Source organism: Thermobia domestica, chromosome 1 (genome assembly GCF_964235325.1).
Source record: "Thermobia domestica chromosome 1, izTheDome1.hap1.1, whole genome shotgun sequence".
NCBI classification, from domain to species: Eukaryota; Metazoa; Arthropoda; class Insecta; order Zygentoma; family Lepismatidae; genus Thermobia; species Thermobia domestica.
In genome coordinates this window covers 280,423,684-280,440,751 of record NC_137454.1, presented here as the reverse complement: position 1 = coordinate 280,440,751, position 17,068 = coordinate 280,423,684, and the positions used below count along the sequence as shown (strand labels likewise).

The 17,068-nt window shown below is 37.6% G+C and overlaps 1 protein-coding gene across 6 annotated transcripts in view; it reads right to left on the bottom strand.

The window, feature by feature from the left end:
- The window catches only part of LOC145661112 (extracellular matrix organizing protein FRAS1-like), a 3,375,101-nt gene that overhangs the window by 530,915 nt on the left and 2,827,118 nt on the right, over positions 1–17,068 (bottom strand). For all 6 annotated transcript variants that reach the window (XM_081726561.1, XM_081726566.1, XM_081726573.1 and 3 more), the window contains one exon: positions 6,407–6,573. In XM_081726561.1, the coding sequence (XP_081582687.1) occupies positions 6,407–6,573 (167 nt within the window). The remainder of the gene's footprint in view (positions 1–6,406; positions 6,574–17,068) is intronic.

Genomic DNA, 17,068 nt, shown 5'->3' with positions numbered 1-17,068 from the left:
ATGCAGGCTAGGCTAAAGGAGACTGTGATGATGAAAACATGAATGAAGTGATGGAATGAAGAAAGTGGGAAGAAACTGAAGGACAGAGGAAACCCACGCACACGGTGTTTGTCCACCACAAAGTTCACTTGGCGCGAGCTGAGATCGAATCAGGAACCCCATGTGCCAGAAGTGAACGCTCTACCACTGAGCCACCGCGGCCCCCCAAGACCTCAATTTTGAATATAAGTCGTGAGTACAACTGCACATGTTTCTAAATCTGATAATTAACTCCTGTTGCTATATGATCCGCGCGTAGGGCGGGAGACCCGCGTTCGATTTCCGGAGGAAATTCATGTAGTTCGAATCACTCGTTTGGCTGTAGGTCCAAATCTCATAGAACCTTATTGTTGAAGGGGACGATGAACTTTAATCCATCCATCCAACCATAGATCTGCTAGTAGGAACACTAAGTCATCATGTAATAGTGGCTCTGAATCCTAACATTTTAGGCAGATTCTCAGCTAGAGGAAACGTTAGGAGTGAGGATAGTAACTTTTAGTTTTAATTTACACTGGTAGAAGAAATTCAGCGTTCTGCCCTTTTTCCTCGTGGTGCGTGTATGCGTTTATATAGTAGTTCAAAGATTCAGGAGAGCAGTGCGTACGCCACTGCAAACAAGAGAAAATGGTTCCTGATTCTCCTATCACAAGCCCATGCAATTTTGTTTTTAATCTAATTGTTTTCCCTCTTCAGTTTGTTTATTCATTTCTTAGCACAAAATTGCATATAACATTTTTTTGTTTAATTAGTTGGCAACATTTGTGCACTGCAGTCTGCATTGTTTACAAGGGGTGCAAAGCTTCGTGAAAATCAGATTAGGCTGTGAGTAACACTGATGTTTTAAGGTGTATATATAAGGGAAGTGCGTTTTTACGGATGTAAGCATAGAGTCTCTGTTGATTTCGTTGAATGCATTCCGGAAATCTAGTTTCAAGAAAATTTTCTCTTGTTTGTGTGGATGAGAATAATACAGCCGGGCGACATGGGCTGTAACCTCTGAGCCATGAGAAACGCACACTCCCAACTGATGTGGTGACAAGAAAGTAGATAACGGTTCTCTAATTCTTTGGCATACTATCTTAGCTGAAAGCCGTCTCCAAACCTTACCGACAGCGATGGGGCATATATCACCACTTTTCTTCCTTAACGCTATAAGCGACGCTCCGAAAAATAGTGGTCTAATTTCTGTAGGTACGTTTCCAGTTAGGATTATGTGAAGAAAATCACTGATAGTGCTTAACAGACGGTCTCTAAAATCGATGTCCTGGCACAGCAAAAGATCCTTGAGAATGGAAGGGCGTAAACTGTCCATACCTCCTGCAGAGCCGGAAGAGAAGGATCGAAGAGCTTTCTGTACTTCTTTGACAGAAACTCTAGGGACGGCTGGAGCGGTGTCAATAAGTGCAGGGGGTGTGGAACTATGACTGTGTTTACTTAATGCATCTAGCACTGTAGCTTCTGGAGGCGCCAAAGTGTCATCAGAGATGAGGAGTCTGACTGCTCCATGCACATCGCCATCGGTGGCGATAAAGAAGTGCATCGCAGCGAGAATTAGTCCAACTTGTGATTCTTTGTTTCACTCATGTAGTGACATTTGACACTTTGTTCGTTCTTGATGGTAAACGAAGAGCTACGTAGGGAAAGAAGAAGAGCTCCTTCCACGATTGCAAGTTATTAGTAGATATAATATTCTGCAGAACGTGACAGAGGGAGTCAGCCAACGCAGGTCTAGCTCCTCTAGGAACTCTACGAAGAATAGGAGTTATGGACTTGAGTTTTACGAGGAGGGTATTTCATGCTTCAATTGATATCTCGTTGGAGCTAAAAATACAGTTGCCCAAGGTAGTGTGTGAAGTAGAATTGTGTGAAGAAGGTGAAAGCATGGTAGTGACATTGGACGATGAGGGTTTAGTTTTGGTACTAGTGAGATGGCACTTGCTGTTGTTGATTGCTAGGCCTCTTGCATTGAGTAATTGTTTGTTGTACTGAGAACACACTGAATCATTATGTACAGATGCACCAGCCGTATTGAAATTATGAATGCCCGGGTCATCATTATAGTTCAATGATACAGAGTGATCGACATTGTCGGGCATGGCGCTAGTATCGTGTCCGATCGAAATATTAAACAAATGTTATTATTATTATTATTATTATTATTATTATTATTATTATTATTATTATTATTATTATTATTATTATTATTACTCACGTACTTTTGAACTTGCACGGCGAAATTACTGCAAAATATGTCTTATTTCTCTATTTTCCTGGATTGTATGTTTTTCCTTTATTAGTAGGCACAACTTTCTCTCTAGGCCGTGGAATAAATGAATTTTGTTCTTCACTTTGGTGCAAATACGTTAAGGGAAAAAGCCGGTTCGTTCCAAAGATCAGACTAAAGTAAGTAATATTTGGCTTGTAATTTCAGGTGGCATGATAGTGTAGGGGTAACGTAATGACCTTATGAATAATTCAACTTGTAACATGGTTCAAGTCATGTTCACGCCAGAGTTAATTTTTTTATAAAGTGATTTGAAGAATCGACTTATCATACTGGACAAGCAATACGTAAGAATTTATAAGCAAACACTTGTATTATGATTGAAACGATTTACGAATGTTGGTTGGGAAAGGGTGAGGGAATTACCAGGACATTCCAAAGACATCATTGATCTGCTGTATACACTTTTCGTCTTATCGTTCTCAGAAAGAAACACTACACCATTTGTTAAACAAAGTTTGGCTACAGCAATCGGTGGTGTAGCGTGCTAGACGTCCAAATGGAAAATCTTGGTTTGATTCCCAATTAGGTAGTATGATTTTTTCGCATAAAATAATGGCTGCAAACAGAGATTTATATTCTGATGGAAATCTCACAAAGCATCACTGGGGATAATTTGAGTAAACAGTGTGTGCGTTCTACGTTATATACTACAATGATAAGTATTGTTTCATATTTATATTCGCCTCCCCCTCTCTCCTTCTTGACGTTTTCCTATCCTGTCTTTGCATCTTTCACTTCTCCCCCTTTCTCTCTTTCACACATACACAAGTTGCACACGGGTGTGAAGGTGCACGATTCATGTTCCAAATTTAAAACGGAGCAAGAGCACGATATACCTCTTCTGGAGAATCTAATTAACTGGGAACTTCGGCGTCGTGTTTTTCGTGCTCTGGGGATACCATTTCCAGTCCTGGTCATCTCTGACAGAAATACTGTTTAAACGCAAGGGACTAAGTAAAATCTCGTTTTCATCCTCTGGGCTACCGAGTCTCAGTCCGGGTCACTACGGATTTGAATCCTCGACCTAGTGGTGGTCTATAACCTAACCAACATCATCCGACTGACACGATGATCCGTTTGAGCTCTTAGCGTGTTCATTCTCCGGAAGAGATTAAATTAATGCTGGATGTTCGGAACAGATACATCTTCCGAAAAAACTAGAAAATGGTAACTTCTTTGGTTATTTGAAAACAAAATTTTATTTATACTAGTTCGACAGAAAATTTGTCTAAATCCTATAATCGAATGTGTTTTATTCACGTTGAAATGTGAAACATGCTACATCTATGAGGAACATAAACTTTTTCTTTCGAACATTTGTAACTTTTCATTACGATACAGTTCAGATTTTTAATATAGAGTATTTCTGATGGAAATTTAGCAATAAAATAGCACTCTTCAATTTTCTCGTTTTTTTCATTCTTTTTCTTTTCGTTACTTTTTTTTTTGTTCAGTTTGCATTAGTAGTCTGAAATGGAGGATTTGACCAGCGTTATCTTCTGGGTATATTAGAATGTATTTTGGATCAGTACCTCCAATGAACACTACAAATTTGCAACCGAACCACGCGGAAACAAAGCATGTGTGTTAAACTTTGTAAATTATCCTAGATGTGTCTCTATGATATACAGTTCTACTGGAAATTGAGTATGCTATCCATTATGAAAGTGACATAATGAATGTTTAAAGCATCCTCTATATATTCGAATAGTTCTGAAAAAATATGTAAAAACAAACGTTATTTCTATATTAGTGTTGGATTTCTGGAAACGGAACTTTATAATGTTAGGTTCTTTTCTTACTACGTTTGAATTCCACAGTTTTTTCTCCCTTTTCTTTTTCTCCTTTTCCTCTCCTCTTCTCTCTCTCTTCCTCTCTGCCTTACTTCTGAATCTCTGTATAATAGACATTCATTGGTTTCAATTTTTCATTGTGTGTGTTACAGTTACTCCCTACATCAACCTATGAATCTTGTTTCGTCTCTGTTTTGTTATTTCATTTTATCGAAACTAATACATGTGTAGTTTGAAATCAGAATTGCGCTCATGCTGTTACCTAATTTTAGTATGGCAGAGAAAAAGAAGGAGAGAGAGGAGGTCTCTTCACCTCACACAATTATGGAATAAGGTGTATATTGGGTGGCCTAACTGGACGGCATTAGCTGTCGCAATTTTCTTGATGCGGAGTGTACAAGATTGTACATTTTGCATTATTATTGAAATGTTGTAACTAAATTACTGCGAAACGTATGATAAATTTTTACAGTAATATTGTCACATACTAATTTATTCTGTATGAAAACGAAAATAGTTTAACACATGGTTCATCTCCTCTGTGCCAATAATTCTAAAATTAACGCTTGTGTCACTTTCAACACTTGGCTTTGAAGCAGTTTTCACACGAATTAGCAGGAAGTCTATACTTATCAGATACCCTGTATGTAGATACATTTCTTTGGACAGTTTATCAGCTAGTCGCTAAGGTTTGAAAAGTGTAATATTGTTAATTCTATTATTATTGGCACAAAGGAGATCAACCATATTTTACGTTATTTTTGTGGCTTCAAAGCTCAAAAGGAGAATTTTTCTGTTTGTTGCTATATTTGCGTACGAAATCTTGATTACAAAAGCTAATATCTATTTATCAGACGATCTAGACCAGGGATACAAATAACCACTCGCCGAGGCCAGTGGTTTATCGATGTGGGCGAGTATTTAATATTGTAAATGATTTCTATTGTGAGATATGGGCTAGTACATTTTTTTCTCCAGCTAGCAAAAGTTTGTTGCTTATTCGCATCCCTGATCTAGACACAAGGTGTAAGAAACCAATAGCTTTAACTCCCATGTTAGTTATTTCCTTCCCTCTCTTATCCAGCTGCTTTGCTAGAAATTTATTGGGATTCTGGACTCTGTGTAGATAAATAATTAAACTAAAGTAGCAAATGGTCAGTTTAAAAATAATATATAAAAGGGAGATGCGTTTCTATGATCAAGTCTAGTTAACGCTAGCGAATGATGTCTCTTATCCGTATCATAATTTTCATTGCGACATGGTTTGTCAATCAAAGTTCAACTTTCGTCTTTTGTCTTACATTTTTAAATACAATTTAAATGAAATTTACAGTTAAAGTTTTAAGTATGAATAGATCCGTTACCTTTGCCTAGATATAGTAATCATTTATATTTCAAAGAGAACAATATTATACACAAGATATATATATATATATATATATATATATATATATATATATATATATATATATATATATATGAGGTGATTTTTAGTTTTTAACGTCCCGTTCAGCAGCGAGGCTAGATGAGACGTGGACCTACTGATTAACGTGGAATCCGAATCGCATGAGCCCCGGGAATCGAACCCAGGTCTCCCACGCCAAAGGCGCGTGTATATATATATATATATATATATATATATATATATATATATATATATATATATATATATATATATAGTGTTTCAAAACAACACCAACAACGTTTGGGAGGTGATTCCTGATGCGAAGACAAAAAGCCTAGATCTACCTCGGTGCAGAAATGCTTCGTTTTGGAGTTATAAGCTGGCAAAAATGAAAAAATGAACTTCAAAGATCCATAGTTCCGAATCTGTGGAACTTACCGTAGTCGGGTCAAGACTTGACTTATGAACTTGCATGTATCCAATCTAAATATCCATGTTTCACAATCCTATGGTACTTCCGCAACGATTTTTATAGAATTAATTGGTGAGTACTTCAAATTATATGCCCGTAGCCAAACACCCTCTATAAAAAAATGTTGCGTGAGTACCTCAGGATTCTGAAACGTGGATTTTTGGATAGGACACATATTACTTCCTAAGTGAAGTCTTGAACCGACTACGGTAGGTCCAATAATTTTGAAGCTATGGACGTTTAAAGTTCATTTTATCATGTTTCCGGCAGCCTATAACTCCGAAAGGAAGCCTTTGTGCACCCAGGTAGGTCTATACTTTTTGTCTTATCTTGGTGTCAGGAATCATCTCCCAAAAGTTGTCGGTGTTGTTTTGAAACATCATGTGAAGGAAGAATTCTCAACTTACCTGAACATTGCAAGCCACCATTGTAACTCCGGGTTGAAATATTAAGAGAGATTTTACAGTTTGCGATCGAGTAATGTAATCTGCTCCTCTTTCTTGTGTTTGTGCACTTCCTTTTGCTGTTCCTGGTTTCGTGTAACAGATAGCGGTTACCGGTACGCTAGAATCACCTGAAAATATTTAAGGTTTCAAAGAAAATAGATTCTAACCAGAAACTTTTCAACTAATTTGATAACATTATGCTTTCAATCCACACAACGCTTCAGCTTAAGAACAGCAAAGTAAATGCACACTCTTGTCTCAATAAGTCATACTAGCAAACCCGCACGTCCTGTGCGAGCGCAGAACACTACTGTTGTCTGAATGATTGAATATGATGCAACATTTAAAATATTTATGGCTATCAAAGTAGTTTTAATAACACGTTAATAATATTTTTAATTAAGAATTTCTCTATAATTACTCGAATATAAGACGTCCCCCAATCTAAGATGTACCCGATTTCACCGGGTTAAATGAAGGAAAAATAGTTTCCATGTTTCGTTTTTATTATTACTGAAGTGCTCTTTGATATTGGTCATTTTTGGTGATTTTTATATATATCCCTCTCCCCTCCCCATGTTGCGGGGCATGACATGATAAAAATTATCCCAGGCCCGAACGTCAACTACGTTGAAAATTTGATTGAGATCGATCGGGTTGTTCTAGAGTTATTAACTTACGAACATGGTCACTTTTATTTTTATATTTATTGACTTTTCTATATCTCCTCCCTCCCAAAACCCCTACGTTATTCCGTCAAAATGAAATGGTAAAATCCATCCCAGGCACGAACGTCATCTATGTTGAAAATTTGATCAATTTTCGTCGTTTGGTTAAAGAGTTATTAAGTTTTATTTATTTTTTTGATTCCCCTCCTCCCCGTTTCCTAAGTTTTACCGTCAAAGTGAATAGCTAAAACACTCCCTCGCCAGACCTGCATCTACATGAAAAATTTGATCCAGATCGGTCGGGTTGTTCAAGAGATTAAGAGTCACTAACACAGTCACTTTCAATTTAGATCTGAAGTTTTTTGTTCAAGACAGCGCTTATTAATATATACGTTAATCCAACTTTAAGTCAAGTATTAACTTACAAGTCTGAATAAAATAGCTCCACTCGTTTTAGTTTGTAGTACGGAAAGATCACGGAAATCTGTGGGATGCTTGCATTGACCTCGCCACCTGGACACTCATTTTAACCTCTGTCCATTATCTAGTTATCTCCTTTGTTTTTGACAAACAACCAGAAAAATAGAAAATCAGTCGGCATTCTCATTCGCTTCAATGTTGAAAGTCATACTAAAATATGATATGCATACTTACAAATAACATGCACTGCAGTAAAACATTACACTTGTGTTGGACGAGAAAAAGTCCTCGTACACTAAGTAATTGATTTCCATTGATTATGGCGACATAGAACAAATGCATTTTATCCATTAAATGATTTGGTATTATTATTATTATTATTATTATTATTATTATTATTATTATGAGTTTATCTACCAAACAACTATTTATTATTAATAAATATGATTAATTAATTATATTTAGTTATGTATGGTAGATGACTTCAGATTATATTATTTACTGACCGACAGTATCCCACGCTGTCGTATCTGTGCCTAAGAGGTAAGTTCTAATCTTTTCTTTGTAGAAGTTAAGTAAAAGAACCTGTTTTACCTCGAAATGCTTAATTACAATTTTATTCACACAAAGACAATTCTAACATACAAGATGATATTAACGATGCTATTTGCATATACGAGTTACTTGTCACAAAAACTAATTACGCTAGGAAACTAAAACTATGCTAAAACTGTCTTTCTTAGCTAACTTTTACAAGTGGTAGCAATTGAAACTCACATGAGTATATGGTAACCTCTCACCCGAAGTCCAAGGTTAATCCCTTTGCACATGGCTTAAAAAAAAGAAAAGGAAAGAACGTCTCTGTTGCCTCCGTTTTCACTCTCCCCCTCTCGCAGCCTGAATCCCCATTATATTACGAAATATTATCAATCTTTAATTTCAAATTAATTGCTTTATGATTTTTTTGCAATTATAAAGTCTCATTAGTTTCTATCACCGTTGTCCCTTAGGACAAGTTATTATAACAAAGGAAAAACATATTAATGGTTCTTCTTGGTTACTTTTCAAGGCTTTTTCTTATAATTCACTTAAGCACTATCATTTTTTATTTTATTTTTTTTTTTTACAAATTATCATATCCATTTATTCCTTTTGTTTTTCATAAAATCTGTTTTCAACACATTATATTATCATGCGGTATTAAAACAAATCTGGAACTTCTGATATTTATTTACCTCCATCATTCCATCCGGAAAATTAGTGTGATCTGTACGCGAGGGAATGTTTTCGGGCTGCTAAAATTAAGATTACTGGTGCCATGCTATAACTTTGAGTTTCGCCTTATCTCAAGTAGATGCAGACATGTCAGAAGGTTTGATCCTTGTAGATACACTAGTTCAAACGCTGTCCAAGATGAGGTCTGGTATATATGACTCTCAACGAACAATATTCGAACAAATTTATCAAGAATGTTTAAAGATGTGCAAAGAAAATGGTCTCGAATTCCAGAGCCGGAAACAAATAGAATATAGGGGTTCCTCGTGGATACGAACTAGACATCCGCCATCGAAATATCACAAATTCATTTTGGATGAATCCTTTCCTTCATTGGATTCAGAAAACGAATTTTCTAAAGATAATATATCTATCAAGAGACATTTTTCTCCCTACTATTGATAGACAATCTCTGATATGGAAAACCGCTTTGTATCATGTTGCAAAATCATCAGATCAATCACCACTCTACATCCAAAAAGTAAAAACTATTTTAAATTACAACATTGTCGAGCCTATAACGCAGCATTATGGAGTGATCTGCAAACATTAAAGTGAGAACTCAAAATCCTCCCAAACACAATTAATAGAGCAACCCAAAAGCATAAAAAGCATATAAAGCATAACAGCAATTTACACATATGGTTGGTACCTTGAACATGATTGTGATTGTCTAAGGGTCCAGAAGAAACTAGTTTTAACCCTAGAAAGGTAGCGTTCTCAATATGTACGTTAAAGGTAGCGACACGTCAAATTGACGTGCAGGTCATAACGCTGGACAAAAGAGTGATGTTTAATGTATACATTTATTTTATTTATCATTTTGTTTTTATTAAAATATTTTATTTTTTATTTATCTTAAACAGGACACTTTCTGCTATTACAAGAATAGTTTTGTTTCCACAAATGGCTATCTAATAAGTAGGTCTATTTATTTTACCGCATATAAAAGAAATTACAAATTTGCTTTTTTTAAAAAAAAAACTTACTGTACTATGTAAACATTTTACAATTATAAAAATCTACTCCTTGGATACAATGTTGAATAAGTATAATGAAAACAAGGACAGCAATGTAATACATTGGCATTTAGGTGCAGTCAGGGCAATTTTTTTTCTGGTGCTCCCCACATATCGCTTTTCCACATTCGCAGTAAGTATTCGTCATTCTTCTTTTCCTTACATCACAAAAGGCACAGTACTTTCTTGCTCCTCTTTGGTCAGCTGTTGCTTGCGATTTCTGTAATTTCCTATAGTCTCCAACAACCTTCTCAATTGTCATCCTCAAGTCTCGACTCAGTGTCCTTTCTCTCAGTCGTACCTCTTGCCATGGTCTTGTTAACTGTTTGTGCAGGTCTATACAGAAGGCCTGCCTTGACATTGATTTGGAATTCGCTCCACTCCTTCAAAATGGTTGTGAAGATAAATTACATATCCATTTATCAGAAAGATGTTTATCATATAGAAGAAACAGAGAGGCCACCTTTGTGCCTTACGACCACAGTTTATGTTTTGACACATTTGGTCCATGGTGTCAACAGCACCTTTTGTTGCATTATATGTCATTACGATCTCTGGCTTTCCTGTGCGATCGTTCAGAGTGGCGTCATCATGCATTGTGTTCAATAAGCACACCATCTTCTTCGAGTTTGGTTTATAGGACACTGCTGTTACATCTTCATCTAATAGAAACATTGAAGATTCTTCTTGCCTATTCTGAAATTTCTTGTCTGTGAATTCTTCTGGTAATTCTGGTTTGTTTCTCTTCACAGTTGCAACTGCAGTCAATTTCTTTTGGAGAAGTTCTTTGAGCAGTGGGAGCTAGAGAATCAGTTGTCCATGGTAATGTTTCGGTTTGAATTTTGAATGGTTTCCACCAAGTCATTCACAAAATAATTTGCAGCAGGAGTTTTGGCGGTACTGTCCCCTTCCCCAAATAAACTTTTGCATCAACCATATATTTGGTTGCATTGTCACACATAACCATAATTTTAATACCATACTTGTTTGGCTTTGAAGGAATGTACATTCGAAAAGGGCATTTACCCCGAAATCCAACAAGTTGCTCATCAATGGCTAAGTATGATCCAGCCTTGTAATTATCTCGACATCTTTGCAAAAACATATTCCAAATATCAGACATGGCGGCCAGTCTATCTTCTTTTTTTCTTACTTCTCTCGTTTCTTTATTCTCAAATCTGAGACAGTTTATCAAGAACTTAAATCTCCTTTCCGACGTGGTTGCCTTGTAGCGATCTCCACATAGGGTCGTATCAAACATCTTTTCAGGGGGCAGATGATTGTCTTTCAGGGCAGCAGATAAAATTAATATCCCCAAGAGTGCTCGAAGCTCTTCCATACAAACATGCCTCACGCTTCCTTCAGGTCTTTTGTACTTCTTCCGTTGTTGCTCAATTTCTTCATTGGTGTATTGGAGAATAGTCGCAACAATTTCGTCAGAAAAGAAGAAGAGTTCAAACCATTCAAGAGAAGATGTGGCTTGACGGGAATTATTTGATGCTGTGGGTCCTGGCCGTATATGAATAACATTTTTGGACGGTGTCTTCCCCTTGTTCTTTAGGCATGACGTGTTCCAAACAAACCCATTCTTGCTTTTCAATGTTTCTTCTTGTACTTTGATAACACTTCCAGCAGATCTTCCCTCAACATTGTTGGAACATTCGTTTTTGTTTCTTTTACTTTCGTTCAGAAGATTGTCTTTTTTCTTTTTCCGAGGCTGAGTTGGAGCAGTAGAAATTTCAATATTCTTCACTGCTTCTACACAATCTAAGTCGTCTTCTTCCGGTGTGTATTCGGGGTCAGCATCACTATCGTAACAGCTTTCATCAGAATCCGAATGGACTTCAACTTCTAAATTATCTTCTTCCAGATTTTCGGAAATTTCTTCTTCCTCTTCGAGAGCAGCCAATATTGCATCTTCATTGTCCAAAACGTTTGTCATTATTCTCGTCCTTGAAGTGTCTGCCATCACCCAGAAAACGATCGAAAGTGAACCAAAGCATTCAACAAAAGACCCGTTAAGGGTAGCAACACGTCAAATCTACGTGTACGAAAAAGGCGGTTAAAGGTAGCGACACGTCAAACTGACGTGTAGGTTTTAGAAAAAGAAAGTCGCCCAGAACAAAGAACGCGGAGACCACTTACACCCGACGCCAACTAGTCGGCAACTAACACAAGTAAGCACTGCTGGCGTGCGGAGGTCTGGAAGCGAGGGGAGGGGAAAGGAGAGGCTACTATTCTCTACATACACGTAAATTTTACGTACGCTACCTTTCCAGGGTTAAAAGCATAATTTTAGAAAATAAAGCATAAAGCATAATTTAAAATATATAGCACAATTCTTGGAAAATTCTCTTTAACTGAAAGTTTAACATACTGTTAATATGTTTTAAAACCAATATTTATAATGCAAAATCATTGAGAACATAACAATGCAACAATGAAAAGTTTATTTTCATTTCTGTAAACTTTTCGGTATAATCCTTTGATGTGGAGAAAAGAAAAAAAGTAAAAGAAGAAATTTTTCCGCCACCAATGAATAGTATGCAAGAACTCCATACTATATTGTTAGGTTTATTTTTTGAACTTAACACTACACTGATCGCACGGATTACTATTGTAGTCCAGTGGCTTTCAGTTTTCTGGTATCTGAGGGTTGGCAATACTTGTGACCTTGAGCAGTCGTCTACCTTCCTCCCCCATTTCTAGAACACCATTAGTCGAGTGATAGCACCCAAAGTCAACGCACTGATGTTATACGGATTGTTATTTTCACATGGACTACTATTGTAATCCGTGCGAGTACTGACGTGATAGTTTGTTTCCTATCTAACGTTTTAACTGTTCTTGTTTTGAATGTATTATTTCACATTATTCTCTCAAATATATGTGATATATGTTAGTTTAAAATGTCAGAGCAAGAACAGATACGACAGTGGCTAACATAAACTGAAAGTGACGACAAAAGTGTTTTGAGTATAGAACACTAAGATGAAATAGAGGACGATGTTCTCGAGTAGTGACTCTGAAGAAAGTAGTAGTGACGATTTGGAAGAAATAGAAGATGAAGAAAGGAACGGTGTTATCCAGGAAGACAGGATTCACGGAGAATTTTACATTGAAAAGGACAGAATTACCAGATAGTATATTGATCTAGTGCACCCAAGAAATACGCGAACACAGCGTCATAACATCATACCTACACTGCATAGTTATTAAGATAGAACAACACTAAATTTGGAGTTGACATATTGGACAAATTGTGTCACCAGTGTGATACAGCTAGGAATTCGCAAAGATGGCCACTCGATCTTTTCTTCCACGTGTTAAACGTTGCTGAAGTAAACGCTCTCACTGTTTTCAAAGCAAATAACAATGATGCTATGATCAACCGTAGAGACTTCTTGCAATCTGTGGCTATGGACCTTATCAAACCTTTTTGTGGAAGATGAAGAAACAAGGGTACCAGAAAAAGATGTTCCAGGTGCAGTAAGTGGATCTGCTCTGACTACAAGCACACTCTTTGCACTAACTCTTATGACTGAAACATCCAAAATTTTGCCTACTTTTGACCTTGTTTTCAAGTGTAAAAGTTAAACTTGCAAACAATTTAACAACGTCTTTTTATTTTTATAACAGATTTTAACACTTTAAATGCAAATTTTCTCTTTTGTTTCAATTTTTAATCAAATAGTAAGAAAATAAACGAACATTTACAAAAATATAGTAAATTGCATACGCATTATAAAGTTTTGTCTTCTAATTCCTTTTGTGCATTAAAAAATATGTTTGCACTGAAATGTGTTCTTTGTTGCTTGTGACAACCCACAAAAATAACGTAAAAAATACCGATTGGATAACCACTAAGATATATGTATTTATCAAATGGACTACAATCGTAATCCGCGCGAGCACTCATGTTTCAACAATTTCATGCGAGTACTGTAGTGTTAAGCACTTCCTGTACTTTTTGGTGGCATCTTTTACTTTCCCTTTTTGTATACAGTGCGTTCCACGAATAACACTAAGGTCCACCTCCTGAAGAAACGAAGGCAGATAGAAACATGAAACCTTTTGGGACCTTCAAGGGACATAAAAGTCAACATTATGCTGAGAAGGAGAATCCCCCACAAGGGGAGCTAAAGGGGGTTACTGGGGGTAACTCAAAAATTTTACATAGCAACCCCCATCGTATGGTACCTCGTTTGAAAGGTAATCACGAGTAAAGACCACGTGTGAAAATTGTAAGTCGCTAGCATGTCCGTAGCCAACATGGCGGCCGTCTGTAAAGGACGGTCGAAGTGCGTTCAACGAATAACACTAAAGCTCGTCTCCAGAAGAAACGAAGGCAGATAGAAACATGAAACCTTTTGGAACCTTCAACGGACATAAAAGGCAACATTATGCTGAGAAGGAGAGCCCCCCACAAGGGGGGCTAAAGAGGGTTACTGGGGATAACTCAAAAATTTTGAATAGCAACCCCCATCGTGTGGTATCTCGCTGGAAAAGTAATCGCGTATAGAGACCAGACCGTGTCCACAACAAACTTTAAAGTCTAACGTAGGTCTAGTTCGGAACGAATGCACAATACACATACCACACAACTAACACTATAACAGTATTGCAAATACAAAACATGCAAATTGAACTGAAACCGATAGAAAAGAGAGTACCATAATATTTTTGAAAAATCTGAACCCTTCGAGGCTCGAATCCGGACCGCACGTGTACTGAACCAACACTTTACCATTATGCAACTGTCGAACTGCTACTCTTACGGACGAGGAGATGTAGTTCATGACGACGAGTTGCCCGTGGTGGCGCTTTGGTGTTGGACACACGTACTTTAGCAAAGCTACTCTGTTTACTCGTGCACCACTATCAGATGTGCTTTTCCGAACAACAGTGCGCTACATTACAACCCGGAACAGTAGGTCTGAAGGACGTAGACGTGTGTTTGTGCTGGTGCGTTTGACCATCCTACATTGCATACATAATGTGGTCTCTTGAACAGAGAATTGAAATTGTGTTACTCTTTGGTGCTACGAATCGTTCGTACGGTGCAACAGCACGGTTGTTCAATGAACAAAATGTACGCAACCCAATTAGTGTTTCTTCTGTACGCCATTTATTAATCAAATTCTTTACGACAGGCAGTGTGACCAATGCCCCAAAGCCTCGAAACCCTAGTGTTGCTACGGAAGAAACACAGATATAAGTGTTGGCGGAGCTGAATGTGCATCCTCAACAGTCCATAACAACTGTGGCTCAAACGTGTGGTGTGTCACGCACAACGACATACAGAATCTTAAAAAACATACCTTTCATCCATACAAACTACATATGGTCCAGGAGTTAAGTGAACATGATCCCGATATGCGTATCGAGTTTTGTAAGCAGATGTGTGAGGCATTGGCACGTGGGACCATTGTGCTGACAAACGTGTGTTTCAGCGATGAGAGTACCTTCTACTTGAATGGCAAGGTCAACAGGCATAACTGCCGATATTGGTGTGACACAAACCCTGATGTATTTCGTGAAGGAAACACTCAACACCCAGAGTCGCTGAATGTCTGGGCGGGTATCTTAGGTAATCACATAATCGGGCCCCTCTTCATCGATAGAACATTAACGGGTGAGAAGTACCTGGCGCTGCTGCAAGACATTATTGCACCGTTAATTGTCGAGGCAATGGAAGAGAATCCGCAAGAATTTGGAGAGATTCCGCCCGTTTTTCAGCATGACGGCTGTCCTGCCCATTTTCACCGCCTTGTACGTGACTATTTAGATAGTGAGTTTCCGCCACGATGGATTGGTCGTCGCGGCACCATTGAATGGCTAGCCCGTTCGCCAGACCTTGCTCCACCTGACTTTTTTCTCTGGGGCTATTTGAAGACTATAGTGTTCCGCACGCAGCCGAACAGCATTGCGGAATTGCGCCAACGCATAGTTGATGCCTGTCATTCTATACCGGTAATGACTTTTACCCTGTTCGAGAGGAGTTCGTCCAACGTTTACATTACTGCCAGGAAGTGGGCGGTGCACACTTCGAGCATCTCCTGCATTAATGAGGTATGTTCCAAATCATACTATGTTACTCTCTGCTTACAGGTTTGCAATGTTTCTTCGATCACAGTTTACGGATGGCAGCCATGTTGGCTACGGACATGCAATCAACATGCACTTTCCAGAACAGGTCAATACACGTGATACCTTTCAAACGAGGTACCACACGATGGGGGTTGCTATTTAACATTTTTGAGTTACCCCCAGAACCCCCTTTAGCCCCCTTGTGGGGGATTCTCCTTCTCAGCATAATGTTGCCTTTTATGTCCCTTGAAGGTTTCATGTTTCTATCTGCCTTCGTTTCTTCAGGAGGTGGACCTTAGTTTTATTTGTGGAACGCACTGTATATGTACTCCCATGCGCTAAAAAATTGCTCGTATACTGTAACTCAAGATTTTTCGCATTTATTCCATTTTCCTTACGTTTATGGGTAAAATTCAGTTATTAGTATGTGTAGATAATAGAAAGCAATCCATCTAAGGAGATATTTCCAAAAAATATAATAAAATAATAAAAATATAAGCAAAAAACAAAATTATGCTCGGTTTTGTGTATACTGGCAACGATGATTTCTAGGGATTTTTTCAGTAGCAGGTCACAATTGCGGAGGGAATTCAGTAGGGGAGTCGAGGAGTTGGACCAAGGAACTGGATAGTGGAATAAAATGTTGCATTTATTGGTTAAAACCTAGTGTGTAGATTGCCTGCCAAATATAAATTAGCTTCTGTAACTAAGATGTCGTACGAAAATATAAAATTAAACAGAAAAACTCTTATCTTAAGGTTCGAAGCGATACGGACCATGGTTATGAAGATTATTTCTTTTAAAAAAAAAGACCTAACACCACGTAGCCTCCGTGGTTCGGTGGGTAGAGTGGCGGAGTCATAGTTAATTTATTATTTTGACACCACATCGAATCCCATCCCATCCCATTTCTTTTTCTTTTTTTTCTTTCTTTTTTTACAAAACATTATAGGAAGTGTATAATTTTGACGTTAATAAGAACCGAAACAATATAATAAGGAAATAATTTATTGGTAGTATCCTTTAATCGACGTATTTACTCAGTATTAGAATACTGTGTTATTGGAAACAGTTATTGTTTTCAGTTTATAGTCTTGTATGTTACTTCCCGTTCTTGAACAGCAGACAACTCACTTCGGGTTTGTGTGTCA